This window comes from Phaseolus vulgaris, chromosome 4 (assembly GCF_051622355.1).
Source record: "Phaseolus vulgaris cultivar YP4 chromosome 4, ASM5162235v1, whole genome shotgun sequence".
In the NCBI taxonomy this organism is placed as follows: domain Eukaryota; kingdom Viridiplantae; phylum Streptophyta; class Magnoliopsida; order Fabales; family Fabaceae; genus Phaseolus; species Phaseolus vulgaris.
In genome coordinates this window covers 16,824,719-16,850,980 of record NC_143501.1, presented here as the reverse complement: position 1 = coordinate 16,850,980, position 26,262 = coordinate 16,824,719, and the positions used below count along the sequence as shown (strand labels likewise).

The 26,262-nt window shown below is 29.6% G+C and overlaps 1 protein-coding gene across 1 annotated transcript; it reads right to left on the bottom strand.

Moving 5' to 3' along the window:
• Positions 1-9,913: 9,913 nt before the first annotated feature.
• LOC137837430 (protein ENHANCED DISEASE RESISTANCE 2-like) lies at positions 9,914-24,422 on the bottom strand. The gene is given in 19 exon segments (XM_090300964.1): positions 9,914-10,045; positions 10,048-10,095; positions 11,558-11,622; positions 12,509-12,584; positions 13,660-13,706; positions 13,709-13,927; positions 14,181-14,330; positions 14,785-14,856; positions 14,952-15,016; positions 15,092-15,187; positions 16,388-16,488; positions 16,558-16,604; positions 16,691-16,821; positions 17,533-17,594; positions 17,665-17,730; positions 17,817-17,870; positions 18,188-18,262; positions 18,916-19,091; positions 24,287-24,422. Coding segments are annotated over 19 exon segments (1,818 nt in total).
• Between the last annotated feature and the right edge of the window lie 1,840 nt (positions 24,423-26,262).

The following is a 26,262-nucleotide window of genomic DNA, read 5'->3' as shown; positions in this document are numbered from 1 at the left end:
ATATTTTTTGTATTTTTTTTAAAGAATAATACTTTTTTTTCATGTGATGGAAGATGATTGTTGTTACTTGAGGTGTCGGCCTACCTGAGATGTTAAGTTGCATAATAATGCCTAACATGAAATCTTTCATAAAAAAAAGAGAAACACATAATATTGATTAAATCTATGTTAAGTAAAAGAAAAGAAAATAGCTTGGATCAATCACACTCTAATCCGCTAAAAAATAAAAATAAAACTCACTAGCTAAACTTTTTATTTTAAGAAATGTTAATTGTTTTTCGTGACATAGATATAAGTATTTTATTTTTAACCAACATTTAAACATTAGTTTGAGAAAATTTTTAATTTGATTTAAATTGACTTTAATATTGATAGAAAATAAAATGTTAAAGAAAATTTATTATAATCATATAGTAAATTTATAAGATTTTACTTTCTTAAAAACCTCAAAATAGAATAAAATATAATAACTTTAATTAAAAAATAGTTCTTTAAAACAAATGCTTTACCTCAAGATTCACTCTATGCCTACGCCTACGTGTATGCTTACATGTATCTTAAACTGTAAGGATCTAGAAAATTACCTTAGAGTAGAAGTGGTATATTTCAAATGACACATAGAATATTTTATTATTAAAATGAAAAGAACATATAAATAGAAAATTCAGTTATTCAGGTTTCATTTCAAAAGAACCACCATCTCTCTAAAAATTCCCTTTTTCCTTTCCTCTCCATTCTCTCTAAGATTTTAACCTCCTCGCTCATCAATTTGACGATCGGAGTCCACCATTAGACTCTTGACTGCGAGATCTACAAGACCGCCCGATTGGAATCTCTGATAGACTAAGTTCAATTTTACTCTTCTCTGAGTCAAATTTTGAACTTATAGGTTTGTCTCGATCTAAGTTTATGCATGTGCCTCTTTTAGTTTTAAGAGTAGTCTTTGTTGGATTAAAGTCTATATAGTTAGTTTTTTATCAGGACTCTGTGGTGCAGGTTAAATTTTTTTTAAAGCTTTTGGTAGGTTTAGAGCACTTTGTGAGCATATGCTCAAGTAAAAATAAAGGAAGCTAGTTTAAAATTTTCAATAGAACCCTAGACTAGAAGATCTGAATGTGAAGGTGACATGGTCACCAGTTTAAAAATTTTGTTTGCAGGATTTTCTTGTTTTGAGTCGATTGAAAATTGATTGAAATTGAAATGGGTTTGCAGAATTTCTTGTTTAGAGTTGATTAGAAATTGATTGAAATTGAAATGGGTTTGCATAATTTCTTGTTTTGAGTTGATTGGAAATTGATTGAAAATGAAATGTTTGATGAGAATTGATTGATTGATTTTAAGTGACTTTGATTTAGAAATCATATATATGTGTAGATTTATAAATTTATAAATTGAACAGAATGTTGGTTTAGAATTTAACAGGCAGGTTTTGGCAGAATCATAATTTTCTACTTATCTCGCTCAGACGAGAATAAAATGAAAAAGGGAAGTGCTCTTGATTTGATTCTCGCTCAAACAAGACCTGGAATGAAATTTTGGATGTTCTCAGCCCGATTCTCGCTCAAGTTAGTCATCAAAACAGATGTAAATTAATAAAAGAATATTCAAAATTGATTAAGATAAGATTCATTAAAATGAAGATATAATTTTACCACTTTTAGTTAATCCCACTGAATTCACCTTGGCATTCATGGCTTAATGACATAAGAAAATGTGTTAAGGACAGATTTCAATGAAATAGTAGAATTTGAATTAAGATTTTGGTTCTATATTTTTTATTGTTTCTATATCTTTAAAATACCCTGATTTCAATATTTTAAAATACATTAAATTTTTTAATATATTAAAATTAGTGTATTTGAAAAGACATAATAAAGAGACAATAAAAAAACACAGATTTTTTTGACTATAAATAGTATAGATTTATTGATTTTTCTTATTCAAAAGTTTCCTTGTACCAAATTAAACTAATATTATTTTAATCAATAATGTTAGAATTAATTTATATTCTCCTAATGAGTTAATTATAATAAATAAGATTAGTTTATTCATAATTAATTACATATCTTATCAAGTGTCTCTTCATTTTGAAAGAATAACTTTAACTATCAGTACGACATCACATTCTCAACAAAAATCTCTATCAAAACCAAGCAGAAATAACAACATAAAATAGTTATTTTTCACAAAAAATAAAAATATTTTATTTTCTCTTTTATGTTAAACCGCTACTAAAATTAAAACAGAAAAAAACACATCAATTAATTAATTTTTTGCAAAAATAAAAATGTAAATGTTTTCAACCTCACTAATCAGAAGCTATAAAAAGAAAGTGTCACGATCTTCTCCAACAAAAAAAAATGGTTGTTGATATTTCAATCATTGTGTGAAAATGTAAGCATCGTCTCAAACTCCACTTTAATCGTGACTGTTGGATCTGAGTTGTCACATCTTAAACTCCGACTCTACTAGTTTTTGAGAAATAAATGAGCTTTCAACATGATCGCTTTATAAAGACAAAAAATAAGGAGACAAACTAAAATTGATTTTATATAAACTAAAATTAACTTATATAAATTAATTAACATAAATTAACGAACAGAAACTGAGGATTGAAATCCAATTTTTTTAATTAAATTTTAATTTGTCTTTAAATTTCCCACCCAGGTCATGGGTTTCAGAATGTCTAATTTTTAGTTAATTTTTTCAAAACAAATCGTTATTATAGGAAGGTAGGAATAAATTTTTTTAGTATACTTTAGCATGGAAAAAATATTGTGCTATTTTTATAATTTCGTATAATGTTATAAATTATTAAAATTCATTATTATTTTTTGACTACTGAAATTGGTCGATAAAACAATCAAATCAGTCACTAAATATATTTGTGATCAAAATAATGATGAATGCAAGTTGAATCGAAAATCTTGAGCATAATTGGCAGCATGATTATCACCTCTTGATATGCACTCATTTGCATAATGACCGTGTTTATGGCAGTTATAACACTCCACACTTGATTTATTATACATGCCTTATCATCTTTCGCAACCATGTCCTCAGCGCTTCCATGATTTTGGCCACCAAGACCTTTGCTCTGGAATAGCTGCCACCACGTCCTCGTCCTCTGCCTCGTGAACTACACCGTGTTTATGATAGGAGTTACCAATTGAGGCTTGTGCTTGTAAAGGCTGTTCAATTGATTTTTCAATCTTATTGTCATTCATCTGTTGCTCATGCGCTCGTAAGGAACCAAACAATAACCTTATTGTCATTGTTGAAATGTCATTGGCCTCCTCAATTGCGGCAACAACATGTTCAAATTTGAGAGTTAAAGATCTCAAAATCTTCTCCACCTTTGCCTGCTTGTCAAGGCAAGAACTTTATTTATATAGACATGAACAGTCTTTGTGGTTTCCATTTGTAGCCGTTCATATTGGCGTCTTAGGGTTTGAAAAGACATCCCATAATTCATGATAATCAAACAAAACTCTCATTTGCACACACCACCGATTGTAATTTTTTCCATAAGGATAGGAACTGATAATTGGGTAGAGTTCATGATAACATACTGACTCTGATACCAATTGTAGAAACTAATTGAAAGGAAATAATAGAAGGCAAAAAGTTGTAGATACTTATTGAACTTAATTGCACGAAATTTTCATTTTGATGTACTTCAATAATATATATAATAAAATAGGAATACTAACAGCCATGTAAAATGATCATTAGTGCAATAATAACGGTAAATAATTTAAAATTAATAAAATCTAAATTAATAACCAACCCCTAATATAATATATATGACAAAATTTATATTATTTTTAACGGTTTATTTTATTATCACTAAAAATAAATTGATAATAAAAAATTATTAGTTGTAGTGTTTATTTTATGAGACGCGAGACATTAATTCTCACAAAATTAAACTTCAATGATTTTTTTTTTCAATTTGTCAATGTATGGATCTCAAATTTGATCACAAATTTTTTCATTTAAATGTTAATTTAGTACATTTAAAATGTTCATATAATCCTATAAACAAATAAAACGGTAAAAGAAAATAATATTTGATAAATTCTGTTACATTAAATCTGAGATAAAATATTTAAAATTTCACTATATTAATATGATCATGAAATGATAATGGGAAAGAAGTTTTTCGATACTGTTTCGGTACTTGGATTAAATTTAAAATGAAAATATTATAAGTTTTTAGAGGATTAAAGTGATAATAAAAAATTGTAAAGATTTTAATTTGACGACAACTAAAATTACTAATATGGTGACACACTAGTCATATAATAAACTAAATTTCCAATAATAACTTTTTTTCACCTTGGTTTTAGAAGGTGTTTAACATAAGAATAAATTTTAGTCTTTTTTACTATATGAAGTTAAAAATGTTTACTATTTGTAATTACTTTATCAAAATGTTAAAATTATGGGACCATTCAACATGCTCAAACCTCTACATTCATTAAATTTGGTTGGAAACCTCTAGATAGATTCATTAAACTTGGTTGGAATGTGATTTTTCATTTTTATTTGTTTATGGTGGTGCTGGCCTCTTAGAGGTAGATGGAGAATATGTGTGTAATTTTTTGTTAAAGATTGAGTTTAAAGTATCTCATGTTTTTAGTGAAGACAATTAATGTGCAAATAATTTAGCTAATTTTGAGGTTCATAATAGGTTGAATTTTCTGTGTAGCCTCTCATGTTGGTGAATTTCGGGTGTCTATTGTTATGAGTAGAGAGATGCAATTCTTAACGATTATCACTCGGAGAATTCTAAAAAATATTTTTGATGAAGTATGTATTTGAAATAAGTTAAAAAGTATAGTTTCCTTATTATTAAAGAAAATGTCTTCAACAACCATATAGAAAAGGTATATAATAATAAAATTGTAATATTTTTATTTTAAAGAATTTCATATAATTGTATGTAGAAAGTACCTTTCAATTATTTGAGTTCAAACTATATAAAACCTTTACCATTCAAGTAAGTCATTATTAATTTAAACGGACTATTTTAAAATGCAAAATATAATTTATAAATATATCTTACAACTTTTATTTCAATTACTCACACTTAGGGGTGGCAAAGCGGCCAGCCTGCCCCGCATTGGCCCGCCCCGCACTTGGTCCGCAAAAATGCGGGGCGGGTTGGTCCGCCCCGCAAAGTTATTGCGGGTTAGAATTCTCGACCCGCCCCACATAAGAGCTGGTCTGCGGGTTTGCGGGCTAGCCCGCGTTTCTCTTTTTTTTAAATTAAATATTATTTTTTTTACATTTTTGTTCTTAAAAAATTGTCAAATTAAATCTATATATTTGTTACTATCAAATCCAAATTTTTTTTTCTTCCTTTTCAAACATAGTCAAACATCAAAAAATTAAACATTAAGATAAATATCAAATATCACTATTCTTCCACTTCCAAAACATTAAACATACCTAATTCTAAAACATTAAACATAAACATAAACATTAATTAAAAAACATTAAACATAAACATTAATTAAAAAACATTAAACATAAACATTATTGACATTCTTCCATTTCAATAACATTGGATGTCGCCTTAGAAGAACTTTCATCCATTTTTTCATAATTATAATCTTCCCGTCATCTGCACACATTAAAAAAATGACATTTTTTTTTCTTGCGGGTTAGCGGGTCAGCCCGCCCCGCCCCGCTGCTGGCCCGCGCGGGCTGCGGGCTAATACGGGGCGGGCTAATGCGAGTTAGCGGGTTGAAAAAGTTAGTCCGCCCCGCGTTTTTTACATGCGGGCCGCGGGCCAGCCCGCATGGCCCGCCCCACTTTGCCATCCCTACTCACACTTTAATTAATATTTTATTTGATTGCTAATATTATGAAAACAGAAAAATAAATTTTATTTTTATAGTTTAGAGTTGTGCTAGTTCAAATTGTGTTTATGGGTTATTACCTCTACGTGATGAATTATCTCTCCTTTTACGCTCGAACCAGAACCAGTAATAAATAAGTAAAGAATTTCCCATTTTTTTTATTAAATCTTTCCTCCATTATAGGTTCAGATTTATCGTAAAACATAATGATAAAATATGATTTCCAGAAATTTTGGATAGGATCAATCAGTTTTTGAAAATTTTGTCGAAAATTTAAGTCAATTATAATGGATTCCATAAATTTGGTTATAGGGAGATAATCTCTTCAAGATCGACATTACTAGGGTCAATCACCACATTTGGGGTATTGTCGTTTTGGATTTTCGTGACAATTTGTCCTTAAAAGGCACCTCTGAGGGTTAAGAGAGGAAATTGTATATAAATTTTTCTTCTCCTCGAATTCTAAATGATGTGAGACTATTTGGCTATCGGAAGAAGACTTTTATTTAAAATCAAAATCTTAAATTTTGTATCATGTTAAGATATTTTAATGAGGGTGTCTCTTTAACACTTTAGGTTGCAACATGAGTTCTATTCCTTTCAACTACCTTGGTCTTCCCACTTTTATGGGTGCTCCTAAGACTTGTTACTTCCAACCCTTGGATGATATGGTTAAGAGTAAGTTAGCTTTTTGGAAGAGTAAAATTTTAAGTATTATGGGTAAGGTCCAACTTGTTAACTCAATTATTTATGATATTAAAGGGTTATAGTTTTCAGGTTTATGGCCTTACACTCTTTTAAAATAGATATTAATAAGAATGGTTTAGTTAATGTTAACTAGAACTCAATCTGCGGTCCTAAGGAATGTGGGGTTTGCAGGTCCTTAGTTTGCAAATGGAATTTAAGGCATACCTTCTTCAATTTGCTTGAAACAACTTGCTTGAAATTTTGCTTACAATATTATGTCTTAGGCTAATTTGATGCGGTCCAAGTTTCTCAAAACTAAATATGTTCTATTTTAAACTTTTCATTCTTCTTTTATTTGGTCTGGGATAAAATATTTTTATGATACTGTGTTGGAGAATACTTTTTGGACTCTTGGAAAGAGGAATAAGATTAACTTCTATAATGATCTCTAGTCTTCTCAAAGATGCATTTCTTTAATTTCTAGAGTCCCTTACATGGATATAATCAATCTTTCTTCTATTGTTGCTAGTGGTTGGAATGGTTGAGTGGTCTATTTCTTTTGGTCTTTGCCTATTATAAGCTCAATTCTTTAGATAATTTAATTATCACTAATTTGTCTGATGTTCCGAATTGGAGCTTGGAGGATAGTGGGATATTGTCTCTAAAAGCTACCAGTAATTTGTTTTCTTATTTTTCTCCTTGTGACTCTAGGGGAAGTAGGATGGATCAAATTTAACCCAGATGGTGCTGCTCGGGGGAGTCCTGGTTTGACTGCTTGTGGAGGCATCTTTAGAGGTAGTCGTGAGTACATTGGTGGGTTTTCTACGTTCATGGGATTCATATGACCTTATATGTTGAGGTTATAATGGTGATTATTGCTATTGAACATGGTCAATCCTCTAGATTTAGTAAACTTTGGTTGAAGTGTGATTCTTCCTTGCTTTGTCAAATTTTCTCTTCACCTATGGTGGTGCCTTGGTCTCTTAAAGGTAGATGGAGAAGATGTATTCAATTTTGTGACAAGATTGAGTTCAAAGTCTCTCATATTTTTCGTGAAGACAAACATTGTGCAAATAAGTTAACTAATCCCGAGGTTCATAATAGATTGATTTTTCTTTGGAACTTTGTTATGCCTTCCTATATTAGTCTGATTTTTTTTTCATAACAAGTTTCAGTTGTTATTTTTCAGTTGTAATTGTTGTTTTCTTTCTTGTGTGGGTTTGGTGTAGCCCCCTTCCACTTGTTTGTATTCTTTTATTTTATTATATTTTCATGTTTGGGAAGATGATTTGTGAATTTTGAGGTTTCGGCCTAACTGAGATTTCAATCTTCACAGTGATGTCTATCATGTAGCTTTCATTAAAAAATAATTTTAATGAGGTTATGTTATAAGTTTCAGTCTTAAACTTATAATATTAGTATTACGATGATGTCCTTAATAAATGTTCAATTTTATTCCAAGTTTATTTGTATTGGAAATTTGTAATTTACCATTATTAATGAAATATTCATACATTAGAAGTGAAGCATATAAAAACAAGAAGAAAAATGTGTATTTTAGATTCTTTTTAGAATTGTTTTGGCTAAAGACAATCTAGAACAAAAAAAAATTTATCCTATTTTGAAAATTTTTTGTTAAAAAATTCTGCTTGGTCTCAATAGAAGTGTTATGGAATTGTAGACATGTGTCCAAAATTAGATCAAAGTTGAAACCATCCTTTTTTATTGTTATGCTTTAATAGAACAATTCTATTGAGTATCCAAAAACTCTTTTGCCCTTGTGCTCCCACCTCTACTTTTGAGTGCAAAAACCCTCTTTGCATTTTGAAGCACATCCAACGATCATTGTCCAAGACCTCTTCAAGTTGTACTTTGTGCAAAGAGCAGTAACATGCTTGTAATTAGAGTGCTGGAAATTACAAAGTTTTCTGCTGACACAAACATGCTGCCAAAAAACACATTAAAAAGGAATAATATATTACTAGCAATCATAACTTCCAATAATCATAGATTTCTAATAATGACCAAATCTAAAAAGAAAACTAAATAATAGATTTGAGAAAAAACCAAGAAGAGTTATTTTTAGTCTAGTGTTTACATACATTGGTTTGTGTGTGTTTGTTTATATCTTAGCTTATAGTCATGAGAGAGTAAAGGAAAAAAATGCATTAAATCCTTATTAATAAAGTGCTTACTATCAAGTTACATCTCCAAAAAGCATATTGTTTCCTTCATTATCCTCATAAACAAGAGTATATTCTTCACTTCCAACCAATAAACTTGTATAAGCTTTCTCTTATTCTTCCTCTTCCTTGTTTTGAATTCCACCTGCACAAGAATCTCTTTGGCCATAAGAACAATGGAAAGAGGCAATATGAGATAACTTCATTTGTGCAACAAGTTCCATTATAACAGAATAATGAAAAAAATATGAAACTTAATTGGTAAAAGAGACTACTAAACAAATTAACTTAAAAAACAAAATCCAAGGTGCAAAAAGATTGACATAAGTTAATGTCTATTCAACTCTAGTTATGTAGGTTTAGATTTAAGCTTTGGTTAGATTAGCATCTTCTGAGATCTTCTTGATTCACATACGAATTATAGTTGTTCATGGAAAAGTAAAATTAAAGCTTACAACCAAGTTAGTTGAAACCAACAAGTTTATCCAAATTAACTTTTTTCCTCAGGAGTTAAATTGTTAAATTATCATTGTCAACATAAGCACACATTTTTCTTTAAATTCAATAACATGTTTACTAGTTGGTGAAAATATGTAGCTAACACAAAGGTGATAATTTACTTTCACTCTCAACGAAAGAAATCTCCACATTCAAACAAAATGTGTCAACAATAAATATGATTAAATTGATCACATAAACAAAATTATACAACTAAAAGGGAAAGAGTGATACTTGCAAGGAGACCTCTAAGGAGCTCATCAACAATATCAACCGAGGAAAGTTTTCATAGTTGTCATAACATTGATGCCCGATTTTGTTCCTATAGGAACACCATCCATATTGATCTTCACAAAGAAGAGTTTGCCACAATTGTGAGTAGATTTTTTGCTAGCAATGTTGTCCATAACAACACATGTTGACAATGCTAGGCCTAATAGGCAGCTTAGAAGAGCTCCCACATGCAATGATCTTCCTGAAGGAAGAAGTTGGAGGCTAACCCACTATTGGACCTGAAGTAGTTATGTTTTAGGTGGGTCCATACACAAAAAAGTTAGTGATACAAGTGAACAGTGAAAATGAGAAGCATTATAGTACCATCACAAAGTAGTCATTAAATTTCTAGTATTAACTGCTTTTAATTATTCTATCAAACTAGCTAAAATACACTTTAATTAGATATTTTTGTTATATTCTATAATGAAGTTAACCTTAGAAATATTTAATATTACCTTAAATCTTGAGTTTTTGTAAGCATAATCTCCATGAACAAACCCATGCCATAGAGGATTGCCTTCTAGAGGAGTGTTCTCATCATTTGATAGAATCCAAAAGAAAACAAGGAACTTCCAACCATCTAATTCATGATAAAATACACATTAACCAATATAAATCTCAATAACTAGGATGGATATATAATAACAAGATGATGTTATACTATAACATGGAAGTTGGCAACATAAAAGAATTTTGACCTCCTAATTTTTTTTTGCATATTATCAATCTATCCAAAAGTAGAAATGTGAGAATGATAATATTTTGGAAATAATAATTAATTTTTTATTTTTACATTACACCATAATTAATCAACAATATAAGAAAACTATACACAAGTAGTAAACTAAGAATAGAAAATAAACTGACCTATGATACAAGGACTATTGCATGGATCATCAATTTGTGTCTTAGATCAAATCCAATATTCATCCACCATTTTCATCAAGGTGTTTTTCCTTCATCTGAATAAGAAATTTAATCTCTTAGTTCAATTATATGGTTAATTTTGTGAAAAAAAAAATGATTCAGTTTCATATGAAACACAATTATTTTCTTTATTCTAGGGACTATGACAAAAGTTAACTTTTATAAAAACATAAGTATATTATTGTTAAAGAAAATTTTAAACACTCATAATTTTTTATTAAGTACTTGAATATAACAAAACATAAAACATGGTCATTCATCATCTAAATAACAGATCATGAAAGACAAAGTGTTTAGACTGTTAGAGGATATAACATTATGTAATATTCTTTTTTACATCTAATAAGGCACCAATTCTTACGTGCATAGTTTAAGTTAACCCCTTACTTCTCAAAATTTATATGCTTATTCTTTGTTGTAGGAAATGTCTTTTGCTTTCGTCTGCCAAATAGATTGGTTCAAACATAAGTCACATCAGGTAATGTCTTGGACAAAGAGTGCTAAAGTTGTTTTCTTCAATAACAACTTGACATAAGTGTTATTCAACTCTAGTCCGACTATTTGCTTATTACAGTGTACACTTTTACTGTAGTTTGGTGCAAAAGACTATGCTACCTATGAAGATAAGTACTGACAGTGATCCAAGATATTGCATAAAGAAGAAAGAACATTTAAAGTCGCATAGAGTGCATTTAATGCATAGTCCACTATCAAGCATGTTAGATGTAGGAAAGACATTAAAGTGATTTGAAATTTCACGGTCATAAACAAATTTGAAACTACTATCTTTGTAAATCACCTATATAAAGCTAACTATCAAGAAGAAGATTGCAAGCAAAGAGGTTGCACTATGCTAAAATGCTACTCAGATTTTTTGTGCCTCACAAATGTTCACGGAGGACACTGAGTGTTCATCTAGTAAACTAGGAGAGAGAGCTTAAACCTTGTACAAGTTGAAAGACATAATCCCTACCTAGTAGGAAAAAAATGATCTATTGATCATGCCCTCACATAACCTTCTAATCTTAGCTAAGAGTGGCTATTTGGTAAAAACTACTCGTTGAGCTAGGATTGACTTGTGAAAAGAATACTCAAGGGGTTAGCCAGGAGTGTACAATCCCAAAGAATACTTTTTGAGCCATAAGTGACTTATGGAAACAATACTCAAAGCCATGAGTGACTACAATCCCAAAGAATACTCGTTGAGCCATGAGTGGCTTGTGGAAAGAATACTTAATTCAGCAAAAAGTACCTTGTTGAACGAATACTTAGTTGAGCCAAGAGTGACTTGTGGAAATAATACTCAACATAAGTGCCTACAAGCTCAAACAATACTCAAGGAGTTAGCTAAGAGTGACTAAAAGCCCAAATGATACTCAATTATACTTCACAACATTAGTTTGCCTAGTAGAACTCAATATGTTAATTGAGAATTGGCTACAGTTTGTTGAAAGAGACGCACTAATATAAAATATCTTGTGTATTTTCTCTCACTTATTCATTTACATTATATGTTATTATTATCTGAACTACCTAAGAAGGATAGTCATTGTGAAAATCTGTTTAAAAAATGATTTAAACAAGTAAATATATGAAATTATGATGTTGTATCTGTCATGGTACATCAGACGCAAAATATGTTAACAAGTTAGTAACAAATTTCTTAACAAACAAAATTACCATTTTTGTAGTTATCAACGTTAGACAATTTTTATGAAAATATTTTTAGAATCTTTAAAACACAATGCAACTCTTTTTTCTTGTGTTCTTCCTATTTTTCACAATGACAATTTGTATATGTTAGTTGAGTTGTTCATATATTTTTATTCTTCGTAACATGGAACATAAATGTTATATGAAGGTAGGATTATCAAGATCTTATAATTTTAGAAGTTGGTATTATAAGTTATGCATCGACACGATACATGTATTACAAGTTATTTTTTCATAATTGGATTTTAATATAGGCACTAACTTTTCAAAAGATACATTTTTCTTTTCTATTAATAAGTTTTCCCACGAATATAAAGGAAAGATGGATTAGATTCATCAATGCAAATGACAACCTGAATCATTTTGAAGGGTGGTTCTGTAAGGACATAACACACAATTCTCTCTAGTAGTAGTCTTTTGTCCTTTCTTCTAAACTACAAAAACATAAATTTGAAACCATTTTATTAGAAAATTGTTTAGAATTATGTTACATACCTTGCATCTCTAGTTATTTATATTGAGATAAAATGAAAGTAACCTGCAAGGTCTTGTAACTTTTTGACCAATAAACAACTAATGACATTTTTGGGGTGATAAGCCCTTTGTTCATCCATTAGCTTTAACTCCATTAACAATTAGCACAGTAGGACATGTCATCCTAAAAATATCTTTTATTAGATAAAATAGTTGTTGAACTAAGAATAAACACTTATAGGGTTTCATGAAAATTTTAGGAAGGAAATTCAGAGACTAAGTAATATTTCTCTTTTAAGTACTTTGATAAGGTTATATATCTTATTTTGGAAAATCCTAAAGTTTAATATGAAATTAAAAAGAAGTGAAAATTTTGTAGTTAAACTGATTTTCTCACCCCATTAGATATATATTAATACGACTAGTAGAATCTAATCCATGAATGTGATTCCAAAAAAGTAAAAAAATACATAAATAGTATAATCAGAGCAAAAAAATGCTTCTTGGAACACTTTATATGAAAAATTGTTGAAGAATATACATATATGTTTGAGAAGGATAAGAAAAATGAAGTAAAAAGAACAAATTGAATGCATATCCAAGTTAAAGGGTTAAATTTGTGAGTGTGTAAGTGTTGAAATATTATTGGAGAAGGTACAACTTTAGATATAGTAGAACGAGAACAAGAACAATAAATTTAAAATGTGTATACTATTTTGATCTCTAAATAACTATATTGCAAATAAAATTAGCAATTTCCTTTCAAAGATAGCAAAATTGATAACTTCAATTATAATTCTACATTAATTTAAAAGGTGAAAATGACAACATTGATTGACATTTTCACAAGTGTGATTAATTTTTTTTTTATTTTGTTTACATTACCAAAAAATTATTCCTTGGTGTGTAAATTATAAGAAGTGGTTCTAATTTCAAACATAGTGAAAACTTGATAATGACTAATAAAGAGAAACAACACAAGGAAAAACTGAATGCAAGATCAAAAGAATCTTGGTAAGGAATGAGGTACCTGAGAATGTTGCTTTGAAAGCATCACAAAATGTCATTCATACTCTAATCATCATATTACGTTGGTTCAAAAGCATCAAAGAACTCATCTGAATCATTCATGTCTGTGAAATTTGTACAATGAGAAATATGTTTCTCTTCTGCATCTTCCATTACATGTTCCACAACCTTATTGTTATTTTTTGTAACTTCATTCTTAATATCTACTTTCATTGCAATAGGTTCAGAGGAAAAATTTCCAACTTTAGCCCTAAAAAATTCTCTCAATGCTGCAAATGGTAAAACATTTAACTCTTATGAAGGGTTTAATATAATAATATCCTTATGCAAAAACCATAAATATAAACCTTTCTATATAACTTCTATAATACTTTTTAAGGTTTAAAATAGTCACTTGGTCTCTATAAGTGAAACAACTTCATTAATACACATGAATCTTTGTTGTAAGATTTTTTTATACATGGTTGAATCCAAAATGCATTAAGGTTCAAATGATTAGTATATTAATTATATTAAACAAACCTCCAAGTCTCTCAAGCAAAGAAATGGTCAAGGATATAGCACCAGATGAAAGGTGTGGATACAATTTCCAAAACTTCCAATCAATAGCAAGCATGTGTTTCACAAGTGATGACTTTCCATTTTTGACAGGAGTGATTAGAAATCCTCCACCTGCCAAGTATTGTGATTTCAATTATGGTTGCTTTTGTCTATAATTTTATACTATTTTAATAATAATAAAGAAAACACATGCAATTCAAAATCTTAATCTTTATTTTTTTATCCGCAACATAATTTTATAATTAAGGAAACACTATTGGTGTTTCAACCCTTGTACACAAAGAAGAAATAACAGAGTATGAAAACAAAAGAGTCAACATAGCATATCAACATATGTTAAAGTTTTGTACCCTCAAAAGACTATTTGAACTGCACTTTCCCATAAAGCAAAGAAAAACAACTAGAACCCATCCAAAAACCAGATAGAAAAAACAAACGCCCATAAGCGTAAGCTAGATTGCTTCAAATTCTTGAAAAGAGCAAGGAAACATGTGTTAAACACTGAAAAAGTAGCTTGATCTCTAGTCACAAATATAATAATCTCTAATTTAAAAGCATGTCTTACTTTTAAGGGATGCACGGACATAGTCTCTTTGTGGTGGACAATTCTTATGAAGAACAGAGTGGAATAATAAAACTGTTAACAAAAGAAAAGGAACAATATTAGTTGATAGATAATATCAACGAATTAGAGCTTCACATATGGTATGAGTTTTACTTCAAAATATGTACCATATGTGCCATCTTTCTCTCTTCTCCAATATCATTGTAATAGAAAATCTCGTGGTTTCATTCCCCTATAAATGCGATCAATTAATAACAAGTATGCTTGAACTAATTGTTTGTATAACAAAGTTTCACATATTAATTACCATGGTAATCGATCATCGTACAACTTCAAATGAATAATATCAGTATGATCATCAATGTGATCTATCACACTACCTTGATATGTACAAAAGTCCCATCTGCATGACATTTGGTAAATTTAATATCTGAAGTGGATTGAAAAAAAAATTATATTCAAAGGAGTACCAATGCTTTATTATTAATATTGCTTCTCTTGAAGGTATATAAATTTCTTACTAGTTAGTACTAGTAGGATATGAATCTTAGTTTGGAAAACAAAACCAATGTTACTACTTTGTGCAAAACAATTGCATGTCTTAAGTGTGTTTGTCTTCTTTTTGGAAACACAAAGAGATGGAAACTAAACCAAAAGAAAAATCATATCTAATTCCATTCATTTTATCTCTCAAAAGGGTGTCAAGGTAATAACTAATTATATAGCATAACCACATTTTGCATTGAGAACAAATAAAATTTAAAGGATTCACTTATATTACAGTTTTTCTAATATATTTTTTCTTATTACTTGAAATTTCTTCGAGACCTATTAAATTATGTGAGTCTCCCTGATGGCAAATTCATGGAGCTCTTCTCGGAATCATGTGCAAAGGATGCGGAAGCTATGGATGTAAATGTGCAAGATCCTCCTAGAAGCTATGGTGATCTTGAAGGTGCATAATGTGTATGGAGAGAGGGAGGTTAGGTCAGCCCTATGGTAGGTGATGAAGGTGAATATTAGATCCTAGAAACTAGGGAAAAGCAAAGTATGGCACAATGTTGGCAGCATAACTTTACTCTCATTAATCTTGCAAATACATGAGCCAAACCCTCTTATTTATAGTGTTTAGAGGGCTGGAAATTCAAAAGAAAGTGGAGGAAAATTCAACATTTGAATTTGGAGCCAATTCCTAGTCACAAGGGAAGTGTGACTTGGTTTCTATTTTTGGCACCTCCTAAATCTATACCTACACCTTCTTTTGTGTCACATGGAAGGTGTGACTTAGCTTTATACATTTGCACCTCTTATATTTATATCTACACCTCCCTTTATGTTCTACTAAAAATACTCAAAAGTAATTACAAAAGAAAGACATCCAATGATGCTTAGTTTGCCCATATCTTTTATTTGTTGGGCTTGAGTTGAAGCTTGAACTTGTATTTGGGCTTGGCTTGGACTTTTTCTATCATGGGCTTGGGCCTCTTCCATCACTCCCTTCATATTTGATGATTCATATAACTAATAATAATGGAATAAACTTTAATTTCAGCTAGTATTTCTAGCATTCATTAACTTACTAATCATAATTTTGTAAACTTACTCTGATCTTGAGGACCCTAGAGACATAAGAGTATGGAAAATATCTTCTGAAGTTCCATCAATTACACCTATTGTCATCATTACTGGGTGATTGCCCCATATCTGAATACAAAAAATTTTAGACAAAGAAACCATAAAAAAAAATGAATTTTAAAGTTAGGATCAACTAACACTTTCATGGAAACCCCAATCTTGTGCTTCTTTGAAGATCCTTATTCCTACACAAGCAGTGAATTTTAGATAGCAGAAGAAGTCACTTGTTACTCAAAGACAATGATAACTACAAGAAGTATAAAAACTTTACCATTATGGCAACTAAAAATCTTCCATGGTGATGGAGCAATAACATCAGAGGTCATTGCTTCATTGTATATGCATGACTGAAAATTCCATTCAATAGATTGTTTCCATTTTTTCTTTTTTGAGCCTCCCATTCTATTTAAACAAAACTTTAGGTATACATACATAACAATATAAAAAAAAAAGGAATAAACATTTTCTAGTACATGTGACATTTTTTTGTTTCAAAAGATAATATTGCTTTGAAAGATAAATAAAAGGCGAACTTCTAACAAGAGTAAAAAAACATAGTAAAAATGTGTCAACTTAGAACTTGTAGATTACAACATTTCTACACTGTTATTTAATCGCAAACCTATTCTAAGAACATTTACATGAGTTACATTGAAATCATACAAATAATCATTTTTGTTTGACAGACAAAATGAAAATTTTTCAAATAGAATGCACAGTCTTTAAACTCATCAATCAAATGTCCATTTGAATACAAATGTTGTGTACATGATGATACCCTCTTAGGAGTAAAACAATAAAAAGAAGTTAAAAAAAGTCTACAACTATACTATAAAGTATGTATTTGATTTTATTTGTTAGGTCTTTCGAAAAAACACACCAAGAAGATTCAGTACCAATAAACAATAATTCAATCACAAAACCTTAAAGATTATGATACTACCTTCAATAAAAAAACCTTAAAGAAATGAGTTTGTGAATCTTATTCCTTATATATTATTCAACCTTCTCATTTATAGAAAATTTAGGGACTCAAACTTAAATTTCTAACCTAGCCTTCTTAACATATTACAAAATTGCATTCTCATATAAAGAAAAAAGTAAGTGGTGTACCTCAATGATAAATGCTTTTTATTGGAAGAAATAAGAAAATCCATTTCTGGATTTGAATTTTCCTAAAAAAAGAAGAAGTAAGATTAGCTTCTAAGGAAACAACTACTCATTTATGCAAAATTTAATCAGAACCTTGAGTGCAGCATCCTTCAATGAACGTATCCATTTGGCAGCTTCTTCTGGACTACTTGCTCCCAACTAAAATTTTATATACAATCCACTTCAAAAACTTGTTCTTATATGTATTTGTTAATATTTGTTTTTCACACTTAGTTCACACATACCTTAACTTCGTCTCTTTTATTCAAAATACTGTATAGTGTGAAGATGAAGAATACCTACACAAAGTAAACAAAATTTAAATTCATTAAATTAGTGTTTAAAGAAACAAGGAAAAATTGTAAAATCATTCAAATTATATTATTAAAACAATAAAATTATTCAAAAATTCTAAAAATGTATTCCTTATCACATTTTTTTGCAACTTATTATTATTAGTTAAAAAATTTTAAAAAAAAATTACGAGTCACTGGTTAATAGATCATGTAACTTAGGTCACACATTTAACACTCTCAATACATTGTAATTACAAAGTGTATATAGCAAAGTATAGTAGTTTACTTGAAAGTTTAAAACTTCTAATTAATTATCTTACTTTTTTGTTGATTGTTTCTCTTCCAATATCAATAACCCGAACTTCAGAGTCAATTATTGTACTTCTATGCGCCTCCTGAAAAGATAATGCAAAAAAAATTAATTTTTTTCAAGGATAAAAAACACATATATTAGGTTAAAATAGTAACACTATTCACACATCATATTATACTACAAAAACTATTATAGTAAGAAAAGAGATTGAAAGAAATGTGAGATGAGATGAGTGATTTGATACCAGAGAGAGAAAAATATTATAAACTATAAAGAAAAACTAACTATTCATCTTCATGAATCTAACACCAAAACAAAGATTCAAATATGAGCACATAGTTTGAAACCTGTCACAAGAAATTATAACATTAATGTTTATCGTTAAACTACATCAATTTGGACTTCATGAAACCCAATATCAACCCAAAATGAGCCCATAACATTGACTCTTGAGTGACTTTAACATGATTCAAGCATCAATAACAAGCAAATAAGAGAAAGATATGAATGGAATAGTAAGTGAGTGTGCATTCATAACAAAATAAAAATACTCACTATCTCCTATCACTACAAAGAGTGTGAAAATTATACAGTGAAATGAACCCATCTTTTTCATGGTGTTATTCTTCCACACCATGAGTATATATCTTTTTCCAAAAAGAAATAATCATGTTCAAGATAGGAAAAGAATTGTGCATGATAAACATAGAAATAGAAATGAACATTAAATAGCACCTCCATCTGGGACATAGGTTTGTCTTTGAAGCTTCTAATAAAACTGTTTTTGAGGATGAAGTATCTCTTGTGTGAGCGACGTAACCCTAACCTATTGATGGTAAAAATAGAAAGCCAACCCTCCATTGCACCCTAACTATGAGGAAAATATTGTGAAAGATCAATAACATAGACACCTTCACGTACCAAAGAATGGGATTTAACCTTTCACAAATTTTCCAAAAGAATGGTGATTGGTGTTTACATATGTAGCAAATACAAAAAAAAAAAAAAAGAGAAAAAGAAGATGTGATGCGATTCTCTGATTCCGAATAGAATCAGACCAGAGGAATCAGAGAATCGAACAAGAAAATCACAATGCAGAAATGAAAATTTCTGAAAATGATACCAATAAATGTAACTAGGTTTCCTATTTTCATGTTTAATTATTGTTCAAAAATTACGTGGATGTGTTACGTTCATTACGTGATGGTCAACATGGATTTATTATTTTATTTTCTTACCTTTTATATTTGATTTTTTTAAAATTAGATTTCTATTATAAATGTTTATTGCATAAAAAAATGAAAAAAAGTAATTTATTGCTAAAAATTAATAAGTCAGTGTGATGATCACATAAATAAAAAGATATTCATAAAAAAATAATTTATTAATAAAAATTAATTGTTAATAAATGAATATGATGTTTATATACATAATAAATTTTGAATATTTATAGTAGTTGTTCTTAAGTACAACTTTTAATCATATTTTCATGCATGCGGTTGTAACCAAATTTTGAAGGTGCAATTTATTTTAGAAAGGGATGAATAGAGTTTGAACTCAATTTGCAAATTAAAACAAATTAACAATTAACAAAATAGAGAGATAAGGTAGAGAGAAGTAAATACAAATTTATATTGTTCACCTACAACCAAGGCTATGTCTAGTCCCCTTAAGCAATCCGCTTAAAATCCTTTCACTAAGTATTTTCCATCTTTCCAGGTACACAAGTATTTTTACACCTCTTTAGGTACACGTAGCATTTTACACCTCTACAGGTACAACAATATTTTTACACTTTTGCAGGTACACCATTCATTATTCTTACACTTCTACATGTACATTGGTGTTCTTACATCTTTGCAGGTACACCAAGTATTCTCTACATCTCTAGAAAATCAGTCATAATCTTCCCCACGAGATCAAAATCTCTTTACAATTAGAAAATCTCTTTCAAAGAGAACAAAAAAAGCTCACGGGGTATTCTTCACAATGCGTGAAGGATTTACAATGGTTAACACACATCCTTTCTAAATGCTCTAATAAGCAAATATGTACAATGAAACTTGTTCAAAGTATTTATCTTCAAGGTCTTTATGGAATGTGACCATTTGAAGCTTGAATATTTGTTAGACGCTTGAAGTAGAAACTTCTGCACTGATGAGTATTTCATTTCTTTAATGTATATTCTTCATAGTTAATCATTTGAAAACTTTCCATTGTTTTATATGACTTGAACATTGTAGCTTGATGCTTTAATCATTATTTGCATGAATCTTGTGTAGCAACATCATCATTTAGATGCTTTATGAAGTAACTTTAGCTTTGATATTATCTTGTGTGTCGTTATCATGTTATTTTATTTCAAATTCCTTCTTTACTCATGTTTATTTGAACATTGAAGTGTATTTCTGAAACTTCACGAATTATGTTCGGAACTTTTTCTCTTTTTGCTATTAGGCGCTCTATACTTTTTCTTTGATGAAATTTGTGCGTCTTAATCATGTATTTCCACTTTCAAAAAATTTCTTTAAACGTAGAAAGTTGAGTGTTGAAGCTTTGACATGTGTATATGAACTTTCCAAAAAATTGTATTGTTCATCACCTTCTACGTAGTACACATTGGATATGGTAACTTCTGATTTGAATGATTTTCTCATCTTGAGTATGTGAGGAAACTCAAATTATTTCTATTTATTCCTTATATATGAACATTTTAGCTCTAATAATCTTAACTCAAATATTTGATAAAATTAGCCGCATTGTTGTTCATCTTCAATGTAGTAGACGCTCGAAATAGAAACTTTACTTTTGATTAATTCTTCGCATCTTTAAACAATTATTTGCATTTCAAATAGTTTCTTTGACTGTATACATTTGAACATTGAGACTTTAATATTTTTGGACTTGAATCTTCATTTACAACACTATTCATTTTCTTCCATATACTAGATGCTTGATATTGAATGTTCTTATATGAGTCTTTATTCCATTGTGTCACTTGTTTTGAACTTTGAAACATTTTTCCCTTTGTATTTGTTTGTACCCAGCAGTTTGAAATTGCATTAATCTTTATTTGTGTAAATCTTGTATTGTAGTTTCATCTTTCTAATTGCGCAAATAACGTATTGCAACATCTTCCTTTTCCTATTAAATGGTCGAATAAGAAACTTTGAATTTGATTTCTTTTGCATGTCACATAATTCTGGAAGCAATTTGAACATGATTGACAATAATAATCTCCACTAAAACACTTAGATATGCATTTTAGGGTTTATAATAATCTATGCATTAAAGACATTTTATTTAAAATTTTCTATTGTAAATGCATTTTTCTAAAACTTTCCAAGTCCGTTGAAGATTTAAACATTGAAAAACAGTTAGACTCTAACCTAGATATATTTCTTTAATATCTTTTAAGAAAAAAAATTTAATGCAGTGAATAAATATGAACTTTATTTTTCGAAAACTTACTAGTTTATCACAATATTAGCAATAACTTTCCTTCTTGAATATATCAGAATATTATTGCATAACATAAATTTGAATAAATTTTATTTCACTCATAAAATATACTCCATTCAATGTAAGCTCAAGAAATCATATATATAAAACTTTCATTATGCTCTATTTTACATTGTTAATTATGAAAACTTTCCATACTAATTCAATCAATTAGCTTATTTGAAAACTTTGAATTAGTATCATCGATTAAAGTTCAAAAACATTAGTGAGATGTCATAAAGTATTTTAAGAATGTAAAAGTCAAGTATAGAAATCCCCTAATATGTTAGACATATCACTTGTACAAGTTTCAGTGGTCAAGTGTGTCCATGAGCACTAAGGTCAGATCGTGTAATACTTTTAATATGATAGTTCCTTCTGATGATCGTCTGTTATGTTGTATCTTAAGCATCGTCTGGAGCGTTCATTGATGACATCGTCTACCATGTTGTTTAAGAGAATCATCTGACGTGTTGAAAGCTTTCATCGTCTGATACGTTATTTGTTGACAGCATCTAACACATAGTATATTGACATCATCCAATACATATATCATTAAGACATCGTCTACCGCATCTTGCTTGGTGAGACTGTTTAACACATATATCTTGTGAATATGTCTAGTGTTTCTTTGTACTATGGGATCGTTTGATGAGTCTTTTATCAGTTACACCATTTAATAGATTTATTCATCTTAGAACATGTAACAAGTTTGCACACTTAGTAATATTGTTAGAGATCATAATACATCTTATAGTTTCTGTTATTATCAAAACTTCACTACTGTAAAATAGTTTTTAACGATGGTTAAAAATGGCATTTGAAAATGGTTTTCCAACTATTGTTGATTCAGACATTGTTAAAAATGACCAAGCTAAGATTTCACGACGAGTGAAGAAAAAATCATCATTTTTTTCAAAAAAAATTCTCACTTTTAATGACGATTCTTACTTGAATTGTCAATAAAAGTGGTCAGTAAGAGCTCTGATGGTTTTTTTTTGCAGAAATCGTGGTTATAAGTGGCCAGTAAAGCATTTTATTGCCAATTTGTTGCAAGAACCGTCATTATAAATGATCTCAAATGAATTTTTAACGACATTTTTTCTTTAAGTGTTAGAGTTTTTAAGGGTTTTTAATAACAATTTGTCAAATAGTGTTAATATCACATCCTACATATATACAAATTAATGAAATTTAAACTAGACTAAATTTAAATATCAAAAACTTAATAAAACATCATAATTTAAACAAAAAAACTATATATGAAAAGTTCAACAATCAACTTAATGTCATTCTAATCACTCATATACCCTGAGGTGTTATATATGGTTACAAAATATTTTGTCCACGTTCTTGTAACGTACTCCAGTGCTTCTCAGTCAGTGGGTCATTGAAAAACTGCAACATTTGCAAAATTGTTTCAAATTAGTCCATAAATTTATAAACAATAAATCTCATTTTTTTTGTGTATTGATGTTTTACCTGATCCCAACCTCTATGAATTATAGTTCGCACAATGGTTAACATCCACTACATCACATAATAATTGCACTCATAACTTCCAGATTACTTATTGCACTACAAGTAAAAATAAATGTCATTAAATAAATCAATGACACACATTGAAGTGGTTGAACAAATTTACTTTAAATACCTTAAGGTGCATCCAAGTGACCTTTTGTGATTTTGAAATTGCCCTACCACTCAATATGTTATAACCAAAGTAAGCACTTAAATAATAAGATTTTATGTTAGAACACATAACATTATGAAATGTAAAAGTAATAATAGATGTTAAATGAATTGTCTAACTTATCTATTATGTGTTTAAAATAGTTAGAAGTTTTTTATGCAAAGAGCAAAACCATACAACGTTATGATGTTGAATAAATATGATCAATGGTTACCAATGATGCCGGCATAAAAAATTAGTTAGTCTCTCTTATTTCAATATTTTAGTAACTTATTTAATGAATATGGACTTACTCGTGGATATACAAAGTAATAAATTTTGTTTTCCTCTATTCTTTAAGGCAATGGTAATGTATGTTTGTGTTTCTGATTTTTTGTTATCCAGTGATTGAATGAGTTGAAGGTCTAAAAATCCATATGTATCTCATTTCCCCTCATTGAAGCATAACCATAAATATACCTTGAATTTTAATAAGTTATTAGTAATATATATAATAAATAGAGTATAAATATTTTAATAATTGAACTTACATGATCCATAATTACATATTTGCTATGTTAATCTCCGAATGCAATGTCCAACAAATCAAACATGTGAAAGTACAACAATAAATCATTTTCCATGCCAAAAACATTGGCTTCCCATGGAACCTCTACGGGGTTGTATGTATAGTCGTAGAAACTTCCACCAATGCTGTCACATGATCATCAGTGGAAAATGTTCTTTTCTTTTTCACAGACAGTTTTGTTTTAGGTTCCTACTATTCATCGATAAACAAATAATTAAGTTAGTTAGTATATTACATATTTCATAACACTGTGAGCCCTTCATAACACTTACGAAGGGCCACAAATCGGGAGGAAGAATCATAATTAACATACAACTCACATTGGCTAGTTGAGCCAAACTCACCTCCCAATGGATCAACCATTGAACAACTCCCTTTAGTGTTAACTATCTTAACAGGAGATAGTTTATGTTGTATCATAGCAGGTGGTTGTTGCGAGACTCTTAAACCCTCCAACCGTTTCTCAAATTCCTTATCCATTCGCTTATCAAACTCTTTTATTAAGCTTTCTTTAATCTTTTGAGTAACCTCAACCTTTATCTGTTTCTGTAATTCTAGTAGATACTCCTAGCTTGGTTCACCAAAGGAATGCTCCTTACGTGTTGATGAGGTGATAAATGTCTAATTTCAGTAATAATTCATATTAAAATATAGGCACTTATGAGTATTAATTGCTAAAATATATATAAAAAATCCCTAATTTATGAATTTATACCTTTTTACATATTTTATTATCTTTATTTGAACAAGAGCATTTTATTCCCAAATTTGGTGTTAATTGCAGGTTTTTAAGGAAAAATGGAGATGACTGGGATAAAGAAAATAATATAATTTAAAAGGAGAAAGCTAGAAGCCCAGAAATGCACAAAAAGAGCAAAACAATCCAACTTAGCAGTGAAGTTTCTCGCTTAGGCGAGAATGCGTCAGAAAAATGTGGCCATTTTATGTTTTAATCATTAAGCCTATTAGTGCGACGCATGAAGTCACCTAACCCTGGTAAATTAGGTTAAATAGGGGGCTAGAGGTTAACCCTGGTGTGCCAGGAAAACATCATTGAGTGATTTGTAACCAATTGGGAGAATGGAAGGCACTAATAGTATGCATGGCTAATTTTACCATTTGGGATTGCGAGTAATCTCTTCGAACTCTTATATATTGAGGTGATATTTAAATATCATATAATATTTTGTTCTTGATTGATTATTGGTATTGTTGTTTTGCTTTTAAATAGTTGTGACATGTTTGAGAATCTTAAATCTGACTGAAAAGTATTTTTAGAGTTTTGACCTAAACAACAATACTTAACATATTTGAGTGCTAGAAGTAAACTTGAAATGTTAATTGCTATTAACGTCTGAGCGTGATTATAAGTTGTTTTTATAAAAATGTGAGGAATTGATATTTAGGAAACACTCTTAATAATTTTATATGCGAGGAATCAATATAAATGACTTTACTAGAGACATCAATTTCAATTGCAATTACTCTTTGATTTGTTTTCTTATTAATTCTTGCCATTATAACAATTTTCAAACCAACTTTTTATTTTTATGTTTTATATTTAGCGAATATTGTACTTGATAATTCAACTATTCCTTGTGGGATCGATATTTGTCCTTATGGACAAATTATTACTTCTGACAATGTGGTGCACTTGCCGTAAAATGTTATAATGAGGCTCCAAAGTATGAGCGAATCCCCACACCATATTCAGTAACACAAACATGTCCAGGGTGCTTAGGTCGTTCGATTGTAACAATAAGAATATCGTCACAACCATAAGGATTAAAAGTCCTTTGTTTTGTTTGCTCAACAAGAGAATCCTATAACAAATGAAAACAAATTTTCAGACTTCAACACACATACCTTTTGAATTTAAAATAACACAGACAAAATATTTTTCTTACAATCTGTTAAGTTGTTCATTGTGATTTCTCATAAGTCCATGTCCTCAAATGCTTTAGACGAGCATTCTTCAATTTCTCATGGCAGGAAGGTGGGGATGGAAGGTTCAAAGAATCTTCATTTATTGTTGAATCAAGTGTGTTCAAACTTTGAAGAATCCAAACCCTTTGAAGGTTGATGGAAGACTGGATGTGCTTGCTGTTGCTGAGCTGTCTTTAGATAGGATTTGGGGTAGATTTTATGTGTTAAATCCACTCTTGATTGAATCCAAAGCTTAAGCATTCTCAAACCTTTTAAAAGAAAAGTGTTTTTCAAACTAAGTGAAAAACAACCTGTTGTTTTGTCGAAACAACCGATTGTTTTATACTTAGGTGTTTTAGAAAGGTTGAAAACTGTTTTTGATGGTTGACTTGCT